Below are 18,106 nucleotides of genomic sequence, written 5' to 3'. Positions count from 1 at the left end.
TAAGTACCTTGCTCAAGGGTACTACAGCAGTGCCTTACCTGGGAATCGAACCCTTGACCTTTAGTTTACAAGACCAGGCTAATGGGTTAAAGTCAGTCCTAACTTTAACACTCCAAGAGTAATTCGCAAAGCATTTTTGTGCTCAAACCTGCTCTTAAATCTGTGAAAACTTAAGGGTAGTCAAGACCACTCCTAAGTCACTAAGACCAAATGACAAACAGAGCGAGAAATGGCTGCTGCTGCCAATCCTTGTAATCGGGTTTCAGAAACATTTAATTGAACTGAACATTTAAAAATGGAACACCTCAATCGCAAGGATATTACGATTATAATAGAGTAGACAGAAGTGGAAAAGCCATGGAGGCATACAGTATGTTACCATGCTTCTTTCTTGGCTTTTGAAATGATCCCGACATCAAATTTCTTTAATAATGCCCTTCCTTTCATTAACTACTTGGGTAATAATTAAAATTTGTTCATTCAGTTGGGTTTTCATTTGCAGGACAATGCCACATGACACTTGTTTCTGTCAGCCACGGTTGTTCTAGCCCAGTGGTCTCCAACCCTGGTCCTGGAGAGCTACAGGGTCTGCTGGTTTTCATAGTGACTCTGCACTTCATGAATCAATTCGAGCAGTTGATTGCACAGTTAACTCAACTCACCTGGTGTCTTGGGTCTCAATTGGGTGCTGATTTTAAGGTGAAAACAAAAACCAGCAGACCCTGTAGCTCTCCAGGACCAGGGTTGGAGACCACAGTTCTAGCCAAATAATTAACAGACTGAAAGAATGTCTGCTAATTATTTTATGAGCTGGCAGACATGTAGAAGGCTGAGAATTAGCCAAACATACATTTTACTAGTCAGTATATTATTTTTGGTTTCATGTTAAGCCCTTCATGCAAGCCCTCTAGTGGTCTGCACATCAGCATGCCTAGATTGCTAAACTCAGACATCATTGCCCCTGCAACCAAACTTTGAGTTGAAAACACAAACTCTGTGTTCTAGTTTTATTAGTAGATGATACACGACAAGTATCCCGAATATGAAGTTTCGCAGTGCCAACATTGTCGTGCTGGTCGTTCATTTAACAAGCATCCCTGCAGTCTCATCTGCAACTACACCCCCCACCCATGACACATTGGACAATAGTGTCTATCTGGGCATTCATAAAAATATTCTTTCACCACTAAAAATTTGTATTACGTCATAGCAATAAGATAAACCCAATAATAGCGCTAAGATTTGCCAATACAGCAGTGAAAACGCTGCTCACTGAATAACAAAATAAACAAGACAAAGTTTTCTAAAATTATACCATGTCATTCTACTTGACTAAACCATGACTAAACATGGTTTTACACATAGAGGTTGGTTTTACACATAGAGATTGGTTTTACACATAGAGATGTCCCTTTTGAGACTGAGTGGATATATGTAGCCTTGGATAATCCGTTTGTGAAATATATAGGCGCATTTGATGCCTGGGTACCTTCCAAAATAACTGTGTAATACCACACGTTGTTTACGGTGCTGTCGCCCTTTTTAGCCCTTTTTAGGCTTGAGTGACAATTAATTTATTCAGTAGGTGATAGTATAAGCTTTCTAACGATGTATAACATGTGTAATTTTACTTTTGGAATAGCATTTTATAGCCCAGTGTAACGGAAAATTCTCTCTCATCATCACCGCCGTACGCATTCATACTGTGGTAGCAGAAAAAGTCACTGCACCCGGCGAAATATTATCAATGATTTTCGTCATTTCTTGGAAAATATTATTATTATTGAGGAATTCTGAGCATAGCTAAGCCATGTGTTTGTTGATAGACCTAGCTGACATAGTTTTATGGAGTCAGAAGAGGGGAACGACAGCATTGATTCTCTGTCTATCACATAAAACATTTCATCATCGTTATGCAAGTATTACTGCTCAAAATATTTTGGCTATACATGTTATTTTTTTAATGGAGTGTCTCTAAATAGGTTAGTGGTATTTTACTGTTTTTACATTATTATTTAATGTGATATCAATGTTTTATCTTAAACCTTTATAAGGGGCACATGTATATGCCTTATAATGGACAAAAAGGATTATATTCATTTTTGGAGAGATTTTGGATAATGTTTCTGGACACCTAGATATTTTAGACCACTGTAATGACAAAAAGCTTGTAATTCCCACATGAAAATGATGCAACAGTCCCTTGAGTGACAATAGTTGATTTGTAATGAAATACATGAATATATTGTGATTTACAGCAATGCATAATTTAGACATTTTGGAAGATTCAGAGACACTGGGTACACTGCTTACTTTTTGCTTCATAGATCTTTAGTAGTTCTACACATCCACCCTTAGATTTTACACACTTGGGGTCAAGGAGTTTTTGATCCAGGACATGTATAGTTTAACCTGTTGTATTTATGGGATCTATTATAATGGTACAATAATGTCTTACTTAATTTAGGCCATTTTTCAAGTCTCTGTGATGCTCACATGTGGAGTTATAAAGCTTTAAATAGGGTACCCACTAAATGGGCACGGATTGGCCAGATCTGGCATGTGCATGAAGAGGATAAATTAGCAACACAGCCTGAATTTTTGTTTTTAATACGGTGACAAGATTTGTACCCGCTACAGTATTTCTATGATGAATTCAGAAACACAGACTCATCTCCCCATCAACCAATGACTATGGGCATAGTAAGTAAGCTCATTCATGAAACATGAGGTCATCCATAGCAACAAAGTTAACCCCGCCCTTTCTCTTAGCCTAAAGACTACCTCCACTCAAAAACAGGCTTTTTTAATGGTTAGCTCCTCTTGGAAGGAGGAGTTAACCATCTCACTATATAGATTTATTTTTGTGTGGAACTTGTCACCAGAGAGCCCTTTTCATATTCTTCCCCTCTAGATGGAGAGCTTCTCCATACTTCCCTGAAATCTGAGTTTGTTACAAATATGTTGAACCTATCATGCAAAGATATGCAAATTACAGGAGAGCAATGTGGTAAACTGAAACCTTTGAGCACAGAAAGCTGACTAGTTAGGGACATTGTTGTGACAGTTGGTGTGCTGAACATGTTTTAGAATGCAATCCCAAGGAAGGAACTTTGTTCCTCTTGTTACTATTGATAGGCATTCTTAATGAGGGTAAAGTTATAGAGATGCTACTGAGACATTTTCAGTAGTTAGTTGAATTTTTTTCTCAATAAACCATATAAAATTATTATTCAGCATAAAATATTGCTATTTTCATCTCAAATCCAAATACCTTTAGAATATCGCAAAAATAACTTTCAACCATTCCCATAATTTTGGAGGGCACTGTATATCCTTGGAAATGCAAGTCAGCCACCACACTGCAGTTTCGGCACTCAAAGACCGCAACTGGTATAGGTAACTGCTGGTGCCCAACTGATCAGAGAAATTAAAGAAGAGGCTATAGATAGCTCATCTGTGAAAACTTTCCCCAGCAAGTCTTCACAGAAGTGTCAGGGATTTGATCCAAACCTTAGGATCACTATAAATTAGCAATTCCATAAATAGAAAAACTGCATCTTCAGGATACAGCAATATTTCAAAACATATGCATAATTGGTACCAAAATATTTTCATACACAATCTGATTTGCATGAAATTTAACATTTAATCTGGATGAAATGATTTACGGGGCAGTGGTTGGCAAAGAAAGATACAGAAGACACTGACCTTGCTTCCTTTTCACTAAGAGTGACCTTCTCTGTTAAGTAGTCAAATAGTTCTCCTCTTCTCATGCTGAAAAGGCAGAAAGTATGAGAAAGTAACATCACTACATCACAGTACCATATAATTCATAAGTAATGAAAAGTATTTTACTAACATTCGCTAATATATTAAGCATCAAATGCATGACAGTGGAGTTAGATGTATAACTGTACTTACAGATCAAACACCAGAAATATGAATGTTGCTGACTCATATGAATCAATGAGGGTTACTTGAATAAAGAGAAAAAAGATATTAATTAACAGCAGACAGTGACTGACCGAAGGCAGCAATATAAATATTGTAGTACACAATATTCCTGTTCTATATTGCTCATCAGATGGTTCTGGTCATGTAGGTCTATATTTGAAATATGCTATGGCTACTGAGATAAACTTATCAAAATTGTTATTTGGAATACAGCACCATGGCTTTGAAAATAGTGAGCAAGCTGCATTCCATTGGCTAGCTAACAAAGCATGAAAGCTACCTACTTTGTGTTACATTAGCAAGATAGACTAAAGCGTGCCTAAAGACTAAAGAGTGCCAAAAGTTCTATTCAAACAGATTTAATTTTATCAGGAGTTGTGCAGTCATTTTTTGCATCATCAGTGATTCGTTAGGCCATTCATACAGGATAAGTACTGTAATCTCACTAATTTTCCCCAAATCACCAAAGATAGTGAAGGGAGGAGAGTTTCCTCTAGCATAACTATAACTACGGTACCACACTAAGTGTCACTCTAAATTCCTAAGTCTTGCAGCAGGGCCACTCTGTCTCCAGGCCATGAACCTCCCAAGGACAACAACTAGTTTGAAATATATTCTATAAGCCCATAGCCTATAAGTGTGTCTATGCATGTGTGTATGTTTCTTTTCTCTGTCTTTTTATGCCTTTCTAGAAACCCAAATTGGGAAGCTTGGTCTTTCACCTCATTCTCCCTCAGCCATCCTGAACTGGGAAACTTGGCCTTTCACCTCATTCTCCCTCTGCCATCCTGATAAGGAGGAACCGGCTATGACGCCATGCTGCCCATGACTCTGAAAGCAACTGGTGGATCAAAGACTAAACAATTATTTCTGATTTAAAAGCCTGTTTAGACTAAGCGGCCACTGGATGCTTACATAGTATTTCATGTTAGACTACACATAGCCAATCGTTTACTTTGTTATATGAATGGACACAGCCAATCAGTTCCTCTGTCAAATCTTATTTTATGCTTCATCGTTAAAACACTTTTTGCTTATAAAAGTTCGGCCTTATCCACACTGTTGTGTGTAGGTGCCGGACTCTTTCTGCAGAAATAACTCTATTTCTTGTATGATACACCTTGTCGTGCCTGGTTATTAAAAGTGGAACACCTGGAGGGAATTTTCTTTGCCCAACAATAGTAAACGTCACCAAAGTACTTGTAAACTAGGGTCAGGTATTGAGAGCCGGTTTTGAATTGGAACAGATTCCGAATTTGTTTCAAATCGACTTATCGAATCTTGAAAATGTATTTTTAATGGCATTCGCAATGAGTGAAATGCAAAGAATTTAACTCAAATACCAGGACCTGTTGCGCTTACGTCAACATCGCTGGTTATGTACATATGTAGCCTGTCAAGTAGTGTTTCCAGATTGAGTGGATTCCCACCCAATTGGGCTATTTTTTATGTTAGTGCGTGAGGCAAAATGGCTTTGGGCGGTTTGTCATAATTTGGGCTATTTTTGTTGTATTTTTTAGGTTTTTTATTTTCCTCTTTCAGCTAACCATTTACATTCTTTGGTGCAGTTTGTTCCTCCTCTGACTATTCCTCGGTTGGTGTAGGGAGGTGAAGCAGAAGTCCTGTTGAACGGCATTTACAGTACACTGCTACATGCTATGATAGTGCATTTCATCATAGACGGCAAGGGCAACAACTTCATATAAGCAAATTAAGTACTGAATCATTCTGTGACCACAAAATGACAAGGCAAACAGCAAAAGATCGATATGCAGCTTTTCATTACTTTTTAAAACATTTTGTATTACAAGCAAATGGTCAGATTTGTGTACCAAATACAACAACATGGATGACGTTTTCAATCCTCTCTTGGGATGTACCAAAACAATCACACCTGTGAGGTTTTTTCTCATTGTGCTAGACATCGGTTGCAGGTTGTCTTCAATAGGCTACCAATGACAGAAAGAGTTTATTTGGGAAATTGTGAGTGACGTTTTTTGAAACATGGTTCAATCGGGTTTTTATATAGCGAGGACCAGGACGACAGATTACTTACAAACATCCCTGCCGATGTGACGTGAGCAGGGAATCATTATGGGAGATGGAGTTTTAGACTATCTCGGCCATCTAAAAACGTACCAAAACAAAAATCACTGGCAATTTAGAGTCTCCAATTCTACCTGCATTTCTTTGGACTGTGGGAGGAAACCGGAGTACCCAGAGGAAACCCACGTGAACATGGGAAGAGCATGCAAACTCCACACAGAGAGGCCCATGCCGGACTTGGCCCAGGACCTTCTTGCTGTGAGGAGACAGGGCTACCCACTGCACCACCGTGCCGCCCAGATAGCTAACATATCTTGTCTATTAACTGGATTTAGCAGAGGGATTAAATCAAATCAAAGTTTATTTGTCATATGTACCACTAACAATACAGCAGATAGGCAGTTTACACACATTTACACATGAAATACTTGATTTATTAGGGGTCCAAGCTGCGAAGCTGGTGGAACCCTATTGTATCTGTTAGGATTATTATTATTATTTTTCTCCACTAAAAGTGTCTGAGGCTCAGCAACCATAAGTCCTAGAGCAACCAAATTTGGCAGGTGGGTTCCTATGGCCCCCCACTACTCAGGCACACACCATAACTTAGATCAACACAAAACTTCATTGACCTATGCATCTGAACGTGCTCTACAACTTTGCCATTAGCACCACCTATGTCCGCCATATTGTTTGCCCGCCATTTGGACTTTTTTATTGGTTGGGGTGCGGAAGAGCTGGAGCTCCAAATCTAAGTGTAACGACATCTAGTAAACTTCTTTACGGCAAGCGACATCCATGGCGACGCAAGTAATCCGACACCGTAGGGTCTAGTTTTTATCAGTGAGGGGAGGGTCTGAATGTTGGGGAAGCAATGGAAGACAGTGCCAGCCAGAGTGCATGCTAGGCTACCAAAAGTTTGTTAGTAAAAGCTTTTTGAGAGGATGAATAATTACTTTTCTTGAGCATGGATCCATTTGAAGACAGTATCGGGTGAGTTCGTTTAGTCTTTGAATCATTATGCATTAAGCATTATGAGTCATTATGCTGAGAAATAGCTAAACCATTTTATTGATAGGTTTTGAGTTTATGTGCAAACGAGCGAAAACACGCTGGTATAATGAAACAATGATGGCAATACATATATAGTCTGCTTCGTTCCGTTGCTACCATAACATAACAGACTATCTTGTGTCTACAGCTGCAGTTTCTCGCTGCAATTACTAATATTGAATATAAACAAAAGACGTAATTTATGGTGTAGTAAATAATACTACTTAAATAAATATTAAAGCCGCAAGTGGCGTTGGGAGGGGTCCAAGCATTGGCACCATCGCGCCCCCTATGGAGCGATTTTAAAATGGCTTTGTCCTCATGATCATATACCTTCACCCAACATATCTACTGAATATCATGATGACTGTATAAAAATCGATGACTTCTGGCCAATTTTGTGCTAAGTGATGGTGTCGGATGACAGTTGCGTCGCCATGGATGTGTCCTGGCCGCTTCCCGTAAAGGCCTTTACTATGTCGTAACACTTAGATGGCAAGTCGTAACACTTAGATGGCCCACCCTAACCCTAACCCTAACTAAAAAAAGTGTCACACTAGTGTTGTCATGGTACCAAAATTTTGACTTTGATACCGATACCAGGTTTAGTATCACGATACTCGATACTGAAGCAATACTGATTCAATACTCGGTACCTAACGATACTGAAATTACCTTAATAGATCAGAAACATAATGTCCAAAAGGGTTGACCTCATTTTCGAATTCACGGTTTATTAAAAACCTGGTTTATTAACAACCTTTAAGTTGAAGCCTGTTCAACATATTAATAAGCATAGGCCTATGGTGTTACAACACTAAACAATAGAAAAATATATTAAATATATTTCAAAAATTTAAAAAGAAAAAGAAACGGTTCGGTATTAGAATATTCCAACGTTCGGTAGTTTTGAGTCAAATGTAAAAGCCAGGGAAATTTGCCTCCCTGATACTGATTGAGAGGATGAAAAGTGTAATTTGTCAGAATCTTCGCTAGATGGCAGTAGCAACTAAGGTTGCCAAGTGAGGTGACCTGCGCTTGTGCATTCACTTTGCTGATACAGCGCAAGCTTCCACTCAGTTGACTTCAGTAGCAATAGGTGTTCTAATTTGTAAATATTTTATTATAGATAGATGCTGTATTGTTATTAAAATATGCTGTTTTTAGATTTAAAAGTGAAAGACCTGTTTAAAGATTATTTAGTTTACAATTGTTAAATTTTTGAAATATATTTAATATATTTTTCTATTGTTTAGTGTTGTAACACTATAGGCCTATGCTAATTAATATGTTGAACAGGCTTCAACTTAAAGGTTGTTAATAAACCCGGTTTTTCATAAACCTTAAATTCGAAAATGAGGTCAGCCCTTGTGGACATTACTTTTCTGATCTATTAAGGTAATTTCAGTATCGTTAGGTACCGATTATTGAATCAGTATTGCTTCAGTATCGAGTATCGTGATACTAAACCTGGTATCGGGATCAAAGTGAAAATTTTGGTACCATGACAACACTAGTGTGACACTTTTTTTAGTTGCGGCATGGAAGAGCTGCAGCTGTACATACACGCTGGGCCATCTAAGTGTTACGACATGCCATCTAAGTGTTACGACATAGTAAATGCCTTTACGGGAAGCGGCCAGGACACATCCATGGCGACGCAACTGTCATCCAACAGCGTCTCTTAGCACAAAATTGGCCATAAGTCATCAATTTTTTATACAATCATCATGATATGCAGTAGATATGTTGGGTGAAGGTATATGATCATGAGGACAAAGCCATTTTAAAATCGCTCCATAGGGGGCGCGATGGTGCCAATGCTTGGACCCCTCCCAATGCCGCTTGCGGCTTTAATTTAAATTATTTTCATGGAACATCAAATACTTTCCCAAATAGTATTTAAAAAATACATTCCTTTAAATAAATACTTTCCTGGGAAACCAAATACTTTTTTCAAATAGTATTTAGAGCCTTTTAAAAATAAATTAAAATACAAATACAATTACAAATACAAATATTTTTTAATATTTCTGTAATAGACAACAGAAATTACAGACAACAACAATGTAGTCTTCATACTGAAGGGGGTATCCCAGAGGTCTTTGTAAAATCTTTGTGAACGGCCCTCGATGTGATGTCAGTGAGTTATAATACTGAGGACACTACAGAGGAACTACTAGGAGCTAGGCGTTGAATTTGGATTCCTGGCAAGGGTAGCCTAAGCTGGCGATTTTAAACAACCCATGTGCCGCCTCTAACAGACAGTAGCCCAAATGCCCGTAAATGTTGTTGCATGGGGGTATGGCATACTCAGACTTCTTGATAAGCTACTTGCCAGTTTATTTGTACCCATGCAATCTTTTTAAAGTTAGTGGCCTTTTACTGTATTTCCTATTTTTTTCTGCGGTCAGAGTGTTCAACAGCCACATGTACAGTTCCATCTTTTACATTTTATGAGGTTAGACACTGATAAAAATAGAATTCAGCCATGCATATTCACTAGCAATTAACAATGGAAATCGGTACAATTGGACTGGGGCCGTCAGCAGTCACTTGACGTGTTCTCATCAAAATACTGTCCTTTAATTACAGAAAATGCTCAGCTTTTTTTTCCAACATACGCATATCCAGTGCTTTTCAATTCTTTCAACAGCTTGGTACTATTGCACATGTTGCACCACTGGCCTTATGTTGTGAAAGTATTTTCAAATAATTCCACTAAATCAAATACTTTGTATGTGAAAATTTGTATTTTAAATGTTTTTTAAAGACATTTGAAAGTAGTTGCAAATACATACAAATGTTCCTTAAATGTTTTTCAAATACATTTTGTAATTTTAATACTCAGTATCTGTAAATACTGAATTTCAAATAATTTCTAAATAAGTATTTAAAAGTCATTAAAATACTAAATATGCAGCCTAATTGACCCAGGTTTTGTTTCTTGCTGTTAATATTTAACTGATGAGTCTCAGTTCACCATGTCAGACTTTTTTTATATTACTACTCTTACCAATAGTCCAATTAATTCTGCCAAATTCTGGAAGACCATAGAATCATTAGCAACTAGAAATGCCTCCTCTTCTCTTTCTCAGAAAATTATGTTGGACACTCAGGCAATAAATAACAAGGACAATACTGTCAATCTTTTTAACAAACATTTTATATCTGGTGGTCATATTTTAATTGATCAAAATGCGAGGTCACCAGGAATTAAAGGGCACTGTAATTATCCTTTTTTCACTTTCTCCTTCAACTTTACAATTGTTTCTACTGCATTGTTTAATATCTTCTCACCCAAAGCCTAACTAGACCAATCATAAAAGTTGGCATATAAACATTATCTCTTTTTTTTCAAATTTTTTAAGGGTTCCTGTGTTTAGTTACTTTATAAAAACAAATCAGCTGAAAAAGATCTAAATAATCACAAAGTATATTTTGTTAAATGTGTGCTGTTCTTCAGATTTGTTTTCCATTTGCCTGCCACAGTTTTGCTAAGTCAACCTCTATCAATGAAAAAGCAGGCAAGTGTATTTTGACTCTCCACAGAACTGAAAGAACCAAATACTTTCCCCAACCAGACAAAGCAACTCACATGAAAAGTAGGTTTGACTTACTGATGGAGGGATGTCCACTCACAACTTTGAGGATGTGGATCTCCTTTAGTGTGGAGCTCTTCACTTCCTCCAGTTGTTGAGCAGTCATCTTCTCTGCTGTGATCTCAATTATCTTCACTGCCAATTCCTGCCCTGTTTGCTTGTGTATACATCTGCGTACCACACTGCTCACACCTCTAGAAAGGTAGAGAATTAATACAATCAAGATGTAACAAGTGCTCTTGTTATTAATTAAACTGAAATGGCAAGACAAGGAATAGCTTTTGTTAAAGATGTCTGAAAAGAGTAAATCAGGATCATAGAGCTGTTATGTGAGCAAAGCTGACTGCTATTACCTTAGCACTGCACGCAAACGCTCGGGTTTGCTATTCTGTGCCATGTTGCCATTCTGTGTGTTCAGAATCACTCTCATGGTTGTGTATAACCCCTTTCTTCTTTTAGATACACTGCCATAGCATAGCACACTGGAGTTTTTCCAGATTACACTCAGGCCGCTACATATGCAACAGTAAATCTCCTAAGTATATAGTTCCTAACCTTCTAACACATGCTATCTATGTTTCGTTGGTCAAATTTTTTTAGTAAATTTATTTTGGCGATTTTATAGGAAGAGAAATCACCGCACTCACCCGTTTTAATTTGTTTGGTGAGTTGAAACCAGTGAAATATCGTCAATTGAAAAGAAATTGGTTCTCACACAAAAAATGGCTACAAAGCTTCAGAAAATGTCATTATTTATTTATTTATTTATTTGTTTTCTTCAATGCAGAATCATGCACAAACATTTCGGCATGTTGCCTTCTTCAGTGTGCAGAAGATGTAAACATGCCGAAACGTTTGTGCATGATTCTGCATTGAAGAAAACAAATTCAAGTGCGAACCAATTTCTTTTCTATTGTTTTGTAAAGGACCTGGAAGGCCATGTTCTGAAAAGCTCTATATAAATGAATTATTATTAGTGTCTGTATTACCTTCTTATGACACATTTCATTTAACCGTACATTTCTTTTGGCAAGTCAATTAAGGCATTTACTTTGTTCACATCAAAGGTAATTTTTAAACAATCGATTAGAGACTGATTTATTTCAGCTTTAATTCACTATATCAGAATTCCAGTGGGTTAAAAGTTTACATACACCAAGTTTACAGTCTCTTTAAACAGTCTGTAAGATTTTGGAAATTATTATAATGACTTTTTAGAAGCCACTGAATGACCAATTGTCATAATTAGGAGTTAATTGGGAGTTAATTGGCAACTGTGGCTGCATTTAAGGGCCTACTTTTAGAGTAATTTCTGCCTTTTCGCCCTTGATACCATGGGAAAATCCAAGCAACTCAGGGAAGACCTCAGAAAAAAAACTGTGGACCTCCACAAGTTTGGTTCCTCCAAACAACTGAAGGTACCATGAGCACCTGTACAAACAATTGTATGTAAATATAAAAATTCTGGGACCACACAGACACCGCATTGCTCAGGAAGGAGGCACAAATTAACCTTTGGTCCGAAAGGTTCAACTGAACCCCAAGACAACAACAAAGGAACTGGTGAAGAAGTTGGAGGCATCAGGTACCAAAGTGTCTACATCCACCATTAAGAGAACCGCGCAAGGAAGAAACCCCTACTCCAAGAACTATAACTAGTGTCCTTAAATAGGTTAGTGGTATTTTACAATTAGGTTATTTCAAACTGTAACGTAAGCATTCATTGGTTTGCTTGTAGCTCGTGTTTAATGTATGTACCGGATATGACCTGAACTGGAACATTGCCAAAACGTGTTGAACAGTTCAATATTGTTTTAATGTTGTTCCATCCCCAAACAAAAAAGCATCACATACTGTAGAGTACAGAAAAACATATGAGAGTTAATGATTACACATTTAGGTACTGTACTGCGTCGTGTGACAATGTTTTTGCATTATGTTTTTAACCTGATATCAATGTTTCACCTTAAGCCTTCATAAGGGCCACATGTATATGCTTTATAATGGACAAAAAGCATTTAATTCATTTTGGAGAGATTTTGGATACGTTTCTGGACCCCTAGATATTTTATACCACTGTACTGATGGACAGCTTGTAATTCCCACTTGAAAATTATGCAAAAGTGAGTTTCTCCAGTTAAAACAGTTGATTTGTAGTGAAATACACGATAATGTTGTGATTTACAGCAATGCATCATTTAGACATTTTTGATAGATTTGGAGACACTGGGTACACTGCTTACTTTTTGCTTCTTAGATCTTTAGCAGTTCTGCATATCCACCCTTAGATTTTATGCACTTGTGGGTCAAGGAGTTTTTGATCCCGGTCATGTTCACTTTAACCTGCTGTATATCTGCAATCTCTCAATATTTCATTGCAAGCTAAAAAAGCAAATTGATTTTTGATTTTTTGCCTAGACAACTGCATTTGAATTTAGTTTATATTGATAATTTTGTTAGAAATAATATAAGTTAGTATTATACATGGTACAAATGTCTTGCTTCATTTAAGCCATTTTTCAAGTCTCTGTGATGCTCACATCTGGAGTTATAAAGCTTTAAATAAGGTACCCCCTAAATGGGCAAGGATTGGGCAGATTTGTCATCTGCGCAAAGGGGTTAAAGGCTAATATGAATCAGTAATCCCACAAGTGCAAAAGCCTTCTATGTCACATGCACCACAAACCCTTTCCAACAGAAAAGAGTGTTAAAAATGTGTACAGGTACCCCTTGACATAAGACATAAGAGATGGACAGTTGTATTCCATAAGCCTTAGAATAGCTTTGAGCTACAATAGAAGAGAATAAAACCATCAGAATATAACAGGTGTCACCAAATTGACCCTTGTTGCACAGAATTTTCTCCTTTCCTGTAGAATGTCATATTGTCAGGTGTCTTACCTGCCAATCACTTCTTTTGGATCATATTTCTGATAGAACTCCTTTGCTCCCACCCAATCAGGAAGTTCATCTCCGAGCACTATGTCTCGGGTCATGGTTGAGGGCCTGGCAGAAAAAAGAACAGGGTCAACTAGTAAACTATGCATACTAGAAATTACAAAAATAAAAGGTAAATCACTCAACTATGTCCATGGTTTTTACTCCTTCCAAAAATGTTTTCCCAGTTTCATATTACCCATATAAAATTCACACAACATGGTACTACAATTTGTAGAATTAATTTTTTCCAAAGTGTTCCTTCCCCCTTCACCCAGAATGAAATACCTAATCATGCTGAAACACTCATGGCAACGTTCACTGTGGATTTGAAAGAGGGAAGATTACCATGCCGTCTCCCCTAAAGCACATTATGTCAGTAGCTGCTTTTTAATAATACTGAAGTTCGTTATGGACATTAATCAGAAGACACTTCATGTATAGTTGGGGCACTGGCATGGACCGGGTCCATTATGAGACTGCAAGGGTATTCAGAAGATTTTTTACATTCATTATTTTTGTATTGCTGTAGTAAAAATGTAAAAAGGAATTAAATACACTGAATATCATTAAAGCTTACTTGTGACTTGAAAGAGTTCTTCTTTAATATAACATAAAAACTCAAGCAATACAGATCCATACATTTTTTAAATTTATTTTTATATATTTTAATTTGAGTCTTTGGGCAGATCAATAAGGTTAATTTGCTTGTAAGTAAACAACTAAAGCACTTACTTATTTACTTGAGTAAACAAGTCACATACTAGTTGGCAGCTTGTTAATTACTTAAAAATCACTTGAGATTGGAAAATCTGATTTTTTTGTCAAATGAACACTACAAGGTGCAACCAATACACCAAAATAAATCAATTAATTCATTTTTTGTAAAAACTGCTAACGTCACATGTGCATGTGGGGCAAATACGTTTTGTATATTTGCCCACTCATATGTGCGGAATTTTCACATTACTATGAGGTAGTGGCAGGTGAAGTTCATGAGTTGAAGCTGGGTTCTTCAGTTGGCCATTGGAAGCTGTGAAGCTGCTGATATTCTAGTGCAGCCTGTCAGTTTTAATCCATTTATTTTCAGGTGAGAAATGTTACAAAAGCCCTGATATATATTTCAATGTGATGTCAATAACCTAGCAAAAATACTGAAATTTTGGTTACATCACGTAGAAATTACAACAGCTTTTTATACATAGCCCCCCACTGCAGTGTACCATAATGTTTTGAACATTAAAGTTATGTCAATCAAAGCAGTCATGTTTAGTACTTTGTGTCATACACCTTGCATGCAATGACAGCTTGAAATCTGTGACCCAAATATAGAGTTGCCATCCGGCCAGGATTTCATGATATTTTTCTTGATTTTGGGTGTCCGTCTTAGAAAAAATGAATTCCAGTCCTAGTATCTGAGCATTTTCAGATGTTGCATGCATTTTTATTGCTAATGAAATGCAGACTGCTTATTAGTGCGTCTTTGGCATTATTCCAAATTTTACCCAATCAACTCATTTCTAGATAAAGAATACATTTCATTGGTTTAGATTTCTTCTTCTACGTAGCAACAGCTGTTTCAGAAAGGTATATTGTAATGACAATGTTTGGCTTTTTTCCCCCACTGTTTTAAAACTGCGGAAAAACTCTTTTAGTTAACGTGACTTCCCTAATAGCAGATACTGCAGAGATGACATTTGTTGATGCCCACGTCCCTAAGTTTAATTTCCAGCTGTATTAAAAGCTGTGACTGATGTGAAATAAAAGCATTAACACTGACCGATTTAGTCTCTGTATCATTCAGGACAGCTAAGGGGTATTATGTTCAATTAATTTCACAATTCATGAGTTTTAAAAAAAAGTTTTGAAAACACTGAAACTGCCACTACTATATCTAATCAAGATATACAAGAACTGGAGACAGCTCCCACTTGCCGGTTCCATGGATTCCGATGAGAACTACTCACTAGCAAATGAAGCCAGTTCATGGAGGCTACCATGTTTGATTATGGGGCTATTTATGAAGGTACTTTTCTTGCAAAAGTCAAAAATATGCAAACGGTTTCACAAATATGTAAGTGTTTCACAAATCTGTAAGCCGTTTCACAAATATGTAAATGGGTTCACAAATATGTAAATGGAGCTTCACAAATATGTAAATGGTTTCACAAATATGTAGAATGTATTAATAAATAAGTAAAATGCAAGTTGCAAATATGTAGAATTAATTCAAAAATCTGTAGTATTGGTTTACAAATATGTAAAATGCGAGTTGCAAATATGTAGACTGGAGACGCAAATATGTAGAAGAAATGTAAAATGCGAGTCGCAGTTGTGCTAATGGACTAATTCTAAAAGCAACAACAACAAGCCAATATGCCAATATGTTTTAGTGTTACAGAACCAAAAATTATATACACACTCAAATACCAGAGCCAGGGTGATCAAGATTACCCAGCAAAATAAGATACAATATCCTTATTTCTATGGAAAGGTCAGAGTTGCTGTGTTACTAGGCAAATTGGTGCATCCACCACAGCACAAACTGAAGGGTATGTAATGTATGGACTAGAGAGAGATAGATGATATAACTGGACAGGATTGAGAAAAGTAATGGAGTAAAAGCAACAGTTTTCCATCAAAATTTTCTTAATAAACGTACTATAGAAAATCTTTACTATAGAAAATACTGAGAAATGTTCAAATCCCTCTAAAGTCTACTTAAGTAAATTAGGATGGCAGGTATGCCATCCCGCCAAGTTACGCCTTGGCGGGGGCATGCCCCATACCTATACAGCACTGAGAGTTTGGCACTTTTCAGGGTTCCCCACAGAAATAACCACAACAGCCACAGACACTCAGCCCTTAAAAACATTAAATTCTGTACATTCTCACCCCATTTCAACAGACAGAATTCATAAACAACTTCACATGTCCACACAATAAAGCCCCAAACTAATGGGATTTCACGTTTTCTCCTTCTTCTCCTTCTTCTTCTTCTTCTTCTTCTTCTTTTTCCTGCTGCCTATCCCACTAACAACATGTCTCCCCACTGGACATTTTACTGACACCAGCCAAATCTTCACCTACACGACTCAATCAAAAACTTGCATACACACGCAAAATACCCATACCTCTGTACTCTGAAACATTTCCAGTTTAAACAGCTAGTCTGCCTGTGGCCTAGTGGGCAAGGTTACAGTCTTGGGAACATGGGGTCCTAGGTTCAAACCCAGCTAGGAACACGTTTCTTTAACCTGCTTTTAAATGGACTGCATTTATATAGCGCTTTTATCCAAAGCGCTTTACAATTGATGCCTCTCATTCGCCAGAGCAGTTAGGGGTTAGGTGTCTTGCTCAAGGACACTTCGACACACCCAGGGCGGGGTTTGAACCGGCAACCCTCCGACTGCCAGACGATCGGTCTTACCTCCTGAGCTACGTCGCCCCACTTTTACCCTCACTAATAATTGTCTACTACTTCTCAATTATTGCTTTTGCACCATATCTACCCGCCGTTCACCGAACGTATACACTGCATTATGACGTACCGTCTGCACATGCAGTTATTAACCGGCTACAATATACAATACAATAGCCATATGGATTCAACGGGAGCTCTTCTGTGCTTACTGGCCTGTGTTCTTCTTTAAAACCACGGACAGGTTTGCTAATGATATTTCACGCATTGCATAGCTATGTCATGGTGCTGCACTAACAAAGTCACAGACTGGTAAACCTCCGGTTGAAGGATTGAATCCTGCCTCGCCCTCAGGCAGATAATTTCCTCTTTTACACATTTTCTTACGCTTTTATATTTTCTTTACCAAAACTCACTCACGAACACCCATATGCATTTCATGACGGCAAATGTATTCCTTTTATTAAAAAGTTACACCAGTTCACCACTGTACCATTTCTACTAACTATATTTCTTCACTTGGCTACCGTACAAAACCTTCTTATCAGCAAACGCCACGTTTCTACATTCCTGTTACCTCGCCCTGTTCTCTATCTAGCCACATACAAACAATTAGGCCTACTACGTAAGTACGTTCTGCAACTCCCCATTAAAGCATTACATTTAAAATCATGACTCACTCATAATTATAACTACTAGTACTGAACATGAGAAAAGCACATCAGTGCAATAGATTTCACACGTTACTTAACCCTCCACTTTAACGACTACTGCTTTATAGACAGACTGTTATATATACCGTTCGATAAGGAAACTAAGCTCGCTCATGGTCACTTCATTTACTTAGCACTATAGTCTGTGATCATGTCAACCTTCACCTACATGCCCATTCTGCTAAAAACATATTGTTTCAACTACACAATTTCATAATTTCTCCTAATTTCTCTCACACTGTTGTTATTTTCTCATATGCAAAGCCTGCTGGGACATATGCGTCTGCTCCTATTCTCCACTATCAAGTTTTCCAGTTCTAGCTTAGCAAAACAGCGAAGAGGATTCCTACCTGCAGATAAGCCTATCAAAATGCCTT

At 37.4% G+C, this 18,106-nt stretch overlaps 1 protein-coding gene across 5 annotated transcripts in view; it reads right to left on the bottom strand.

The window, feature by feature from the left end:
- phkg2 (phosphorylase kinase, gamma 2 (testis)) overlaps nucleotides 1-18,106 on the bottom strand; it is a 58,244-nt gene that overhangs the window by 23,506 nt on the left and 16,632 nt on the right. For 2 of the 5 annotated variants that reach the window (XM_035404454.1, XM_035404455.1), the window contains exons 2-5: nucleotides 13,560-13,664; nucleotides 10,677-10,852; nucleotides 3,925-3,979; nucleotides 3,712-3,777 (exon numbers count right to left, since the gene is read on the bottom strand). In XM_035404454.1, the coding sequence (XP_035260345.1) occupies nucleotides 3,712-3,777; nucleotides 3,925-3,979; nucleotides 10,677-10,852; nucleotides 13,560-13,654 (392 nt within the window). In that variant the 5' untranslated portion in view covers nucleotides 13,655-13,664. Of the gene's footprint in view, nucleotides 1-3,711; nucleotides 3,778-3,924; nucleotides 3,980-10,676; nucleotides 10,853-13,559; nucleotides 13,687-18,106 lie in introns of those variants that run through there. The other 3 variants (XM_035404456.1, XM_035404457.1, XM_035404453.1) reach the window with 2 other exon arrangements.

This window comes from Anguilla anguilla, chromosome 2 (assembly GCF_013347855.1).
Source record: "Anguilla anguilla isolate fAngAng1 chromosome 2, fAngAng1.pri, whole genome shotgun sequence".
Lineage (NCBI taxonomy): Eukaryota > Metazoa > Chordata > Actinopteri > Anguilliformes > Anguillidae > Anguilla > Anguilla anguilla.
This window is presented reverse-complemented; position numbering and strand designations above follow the sequence as displayed.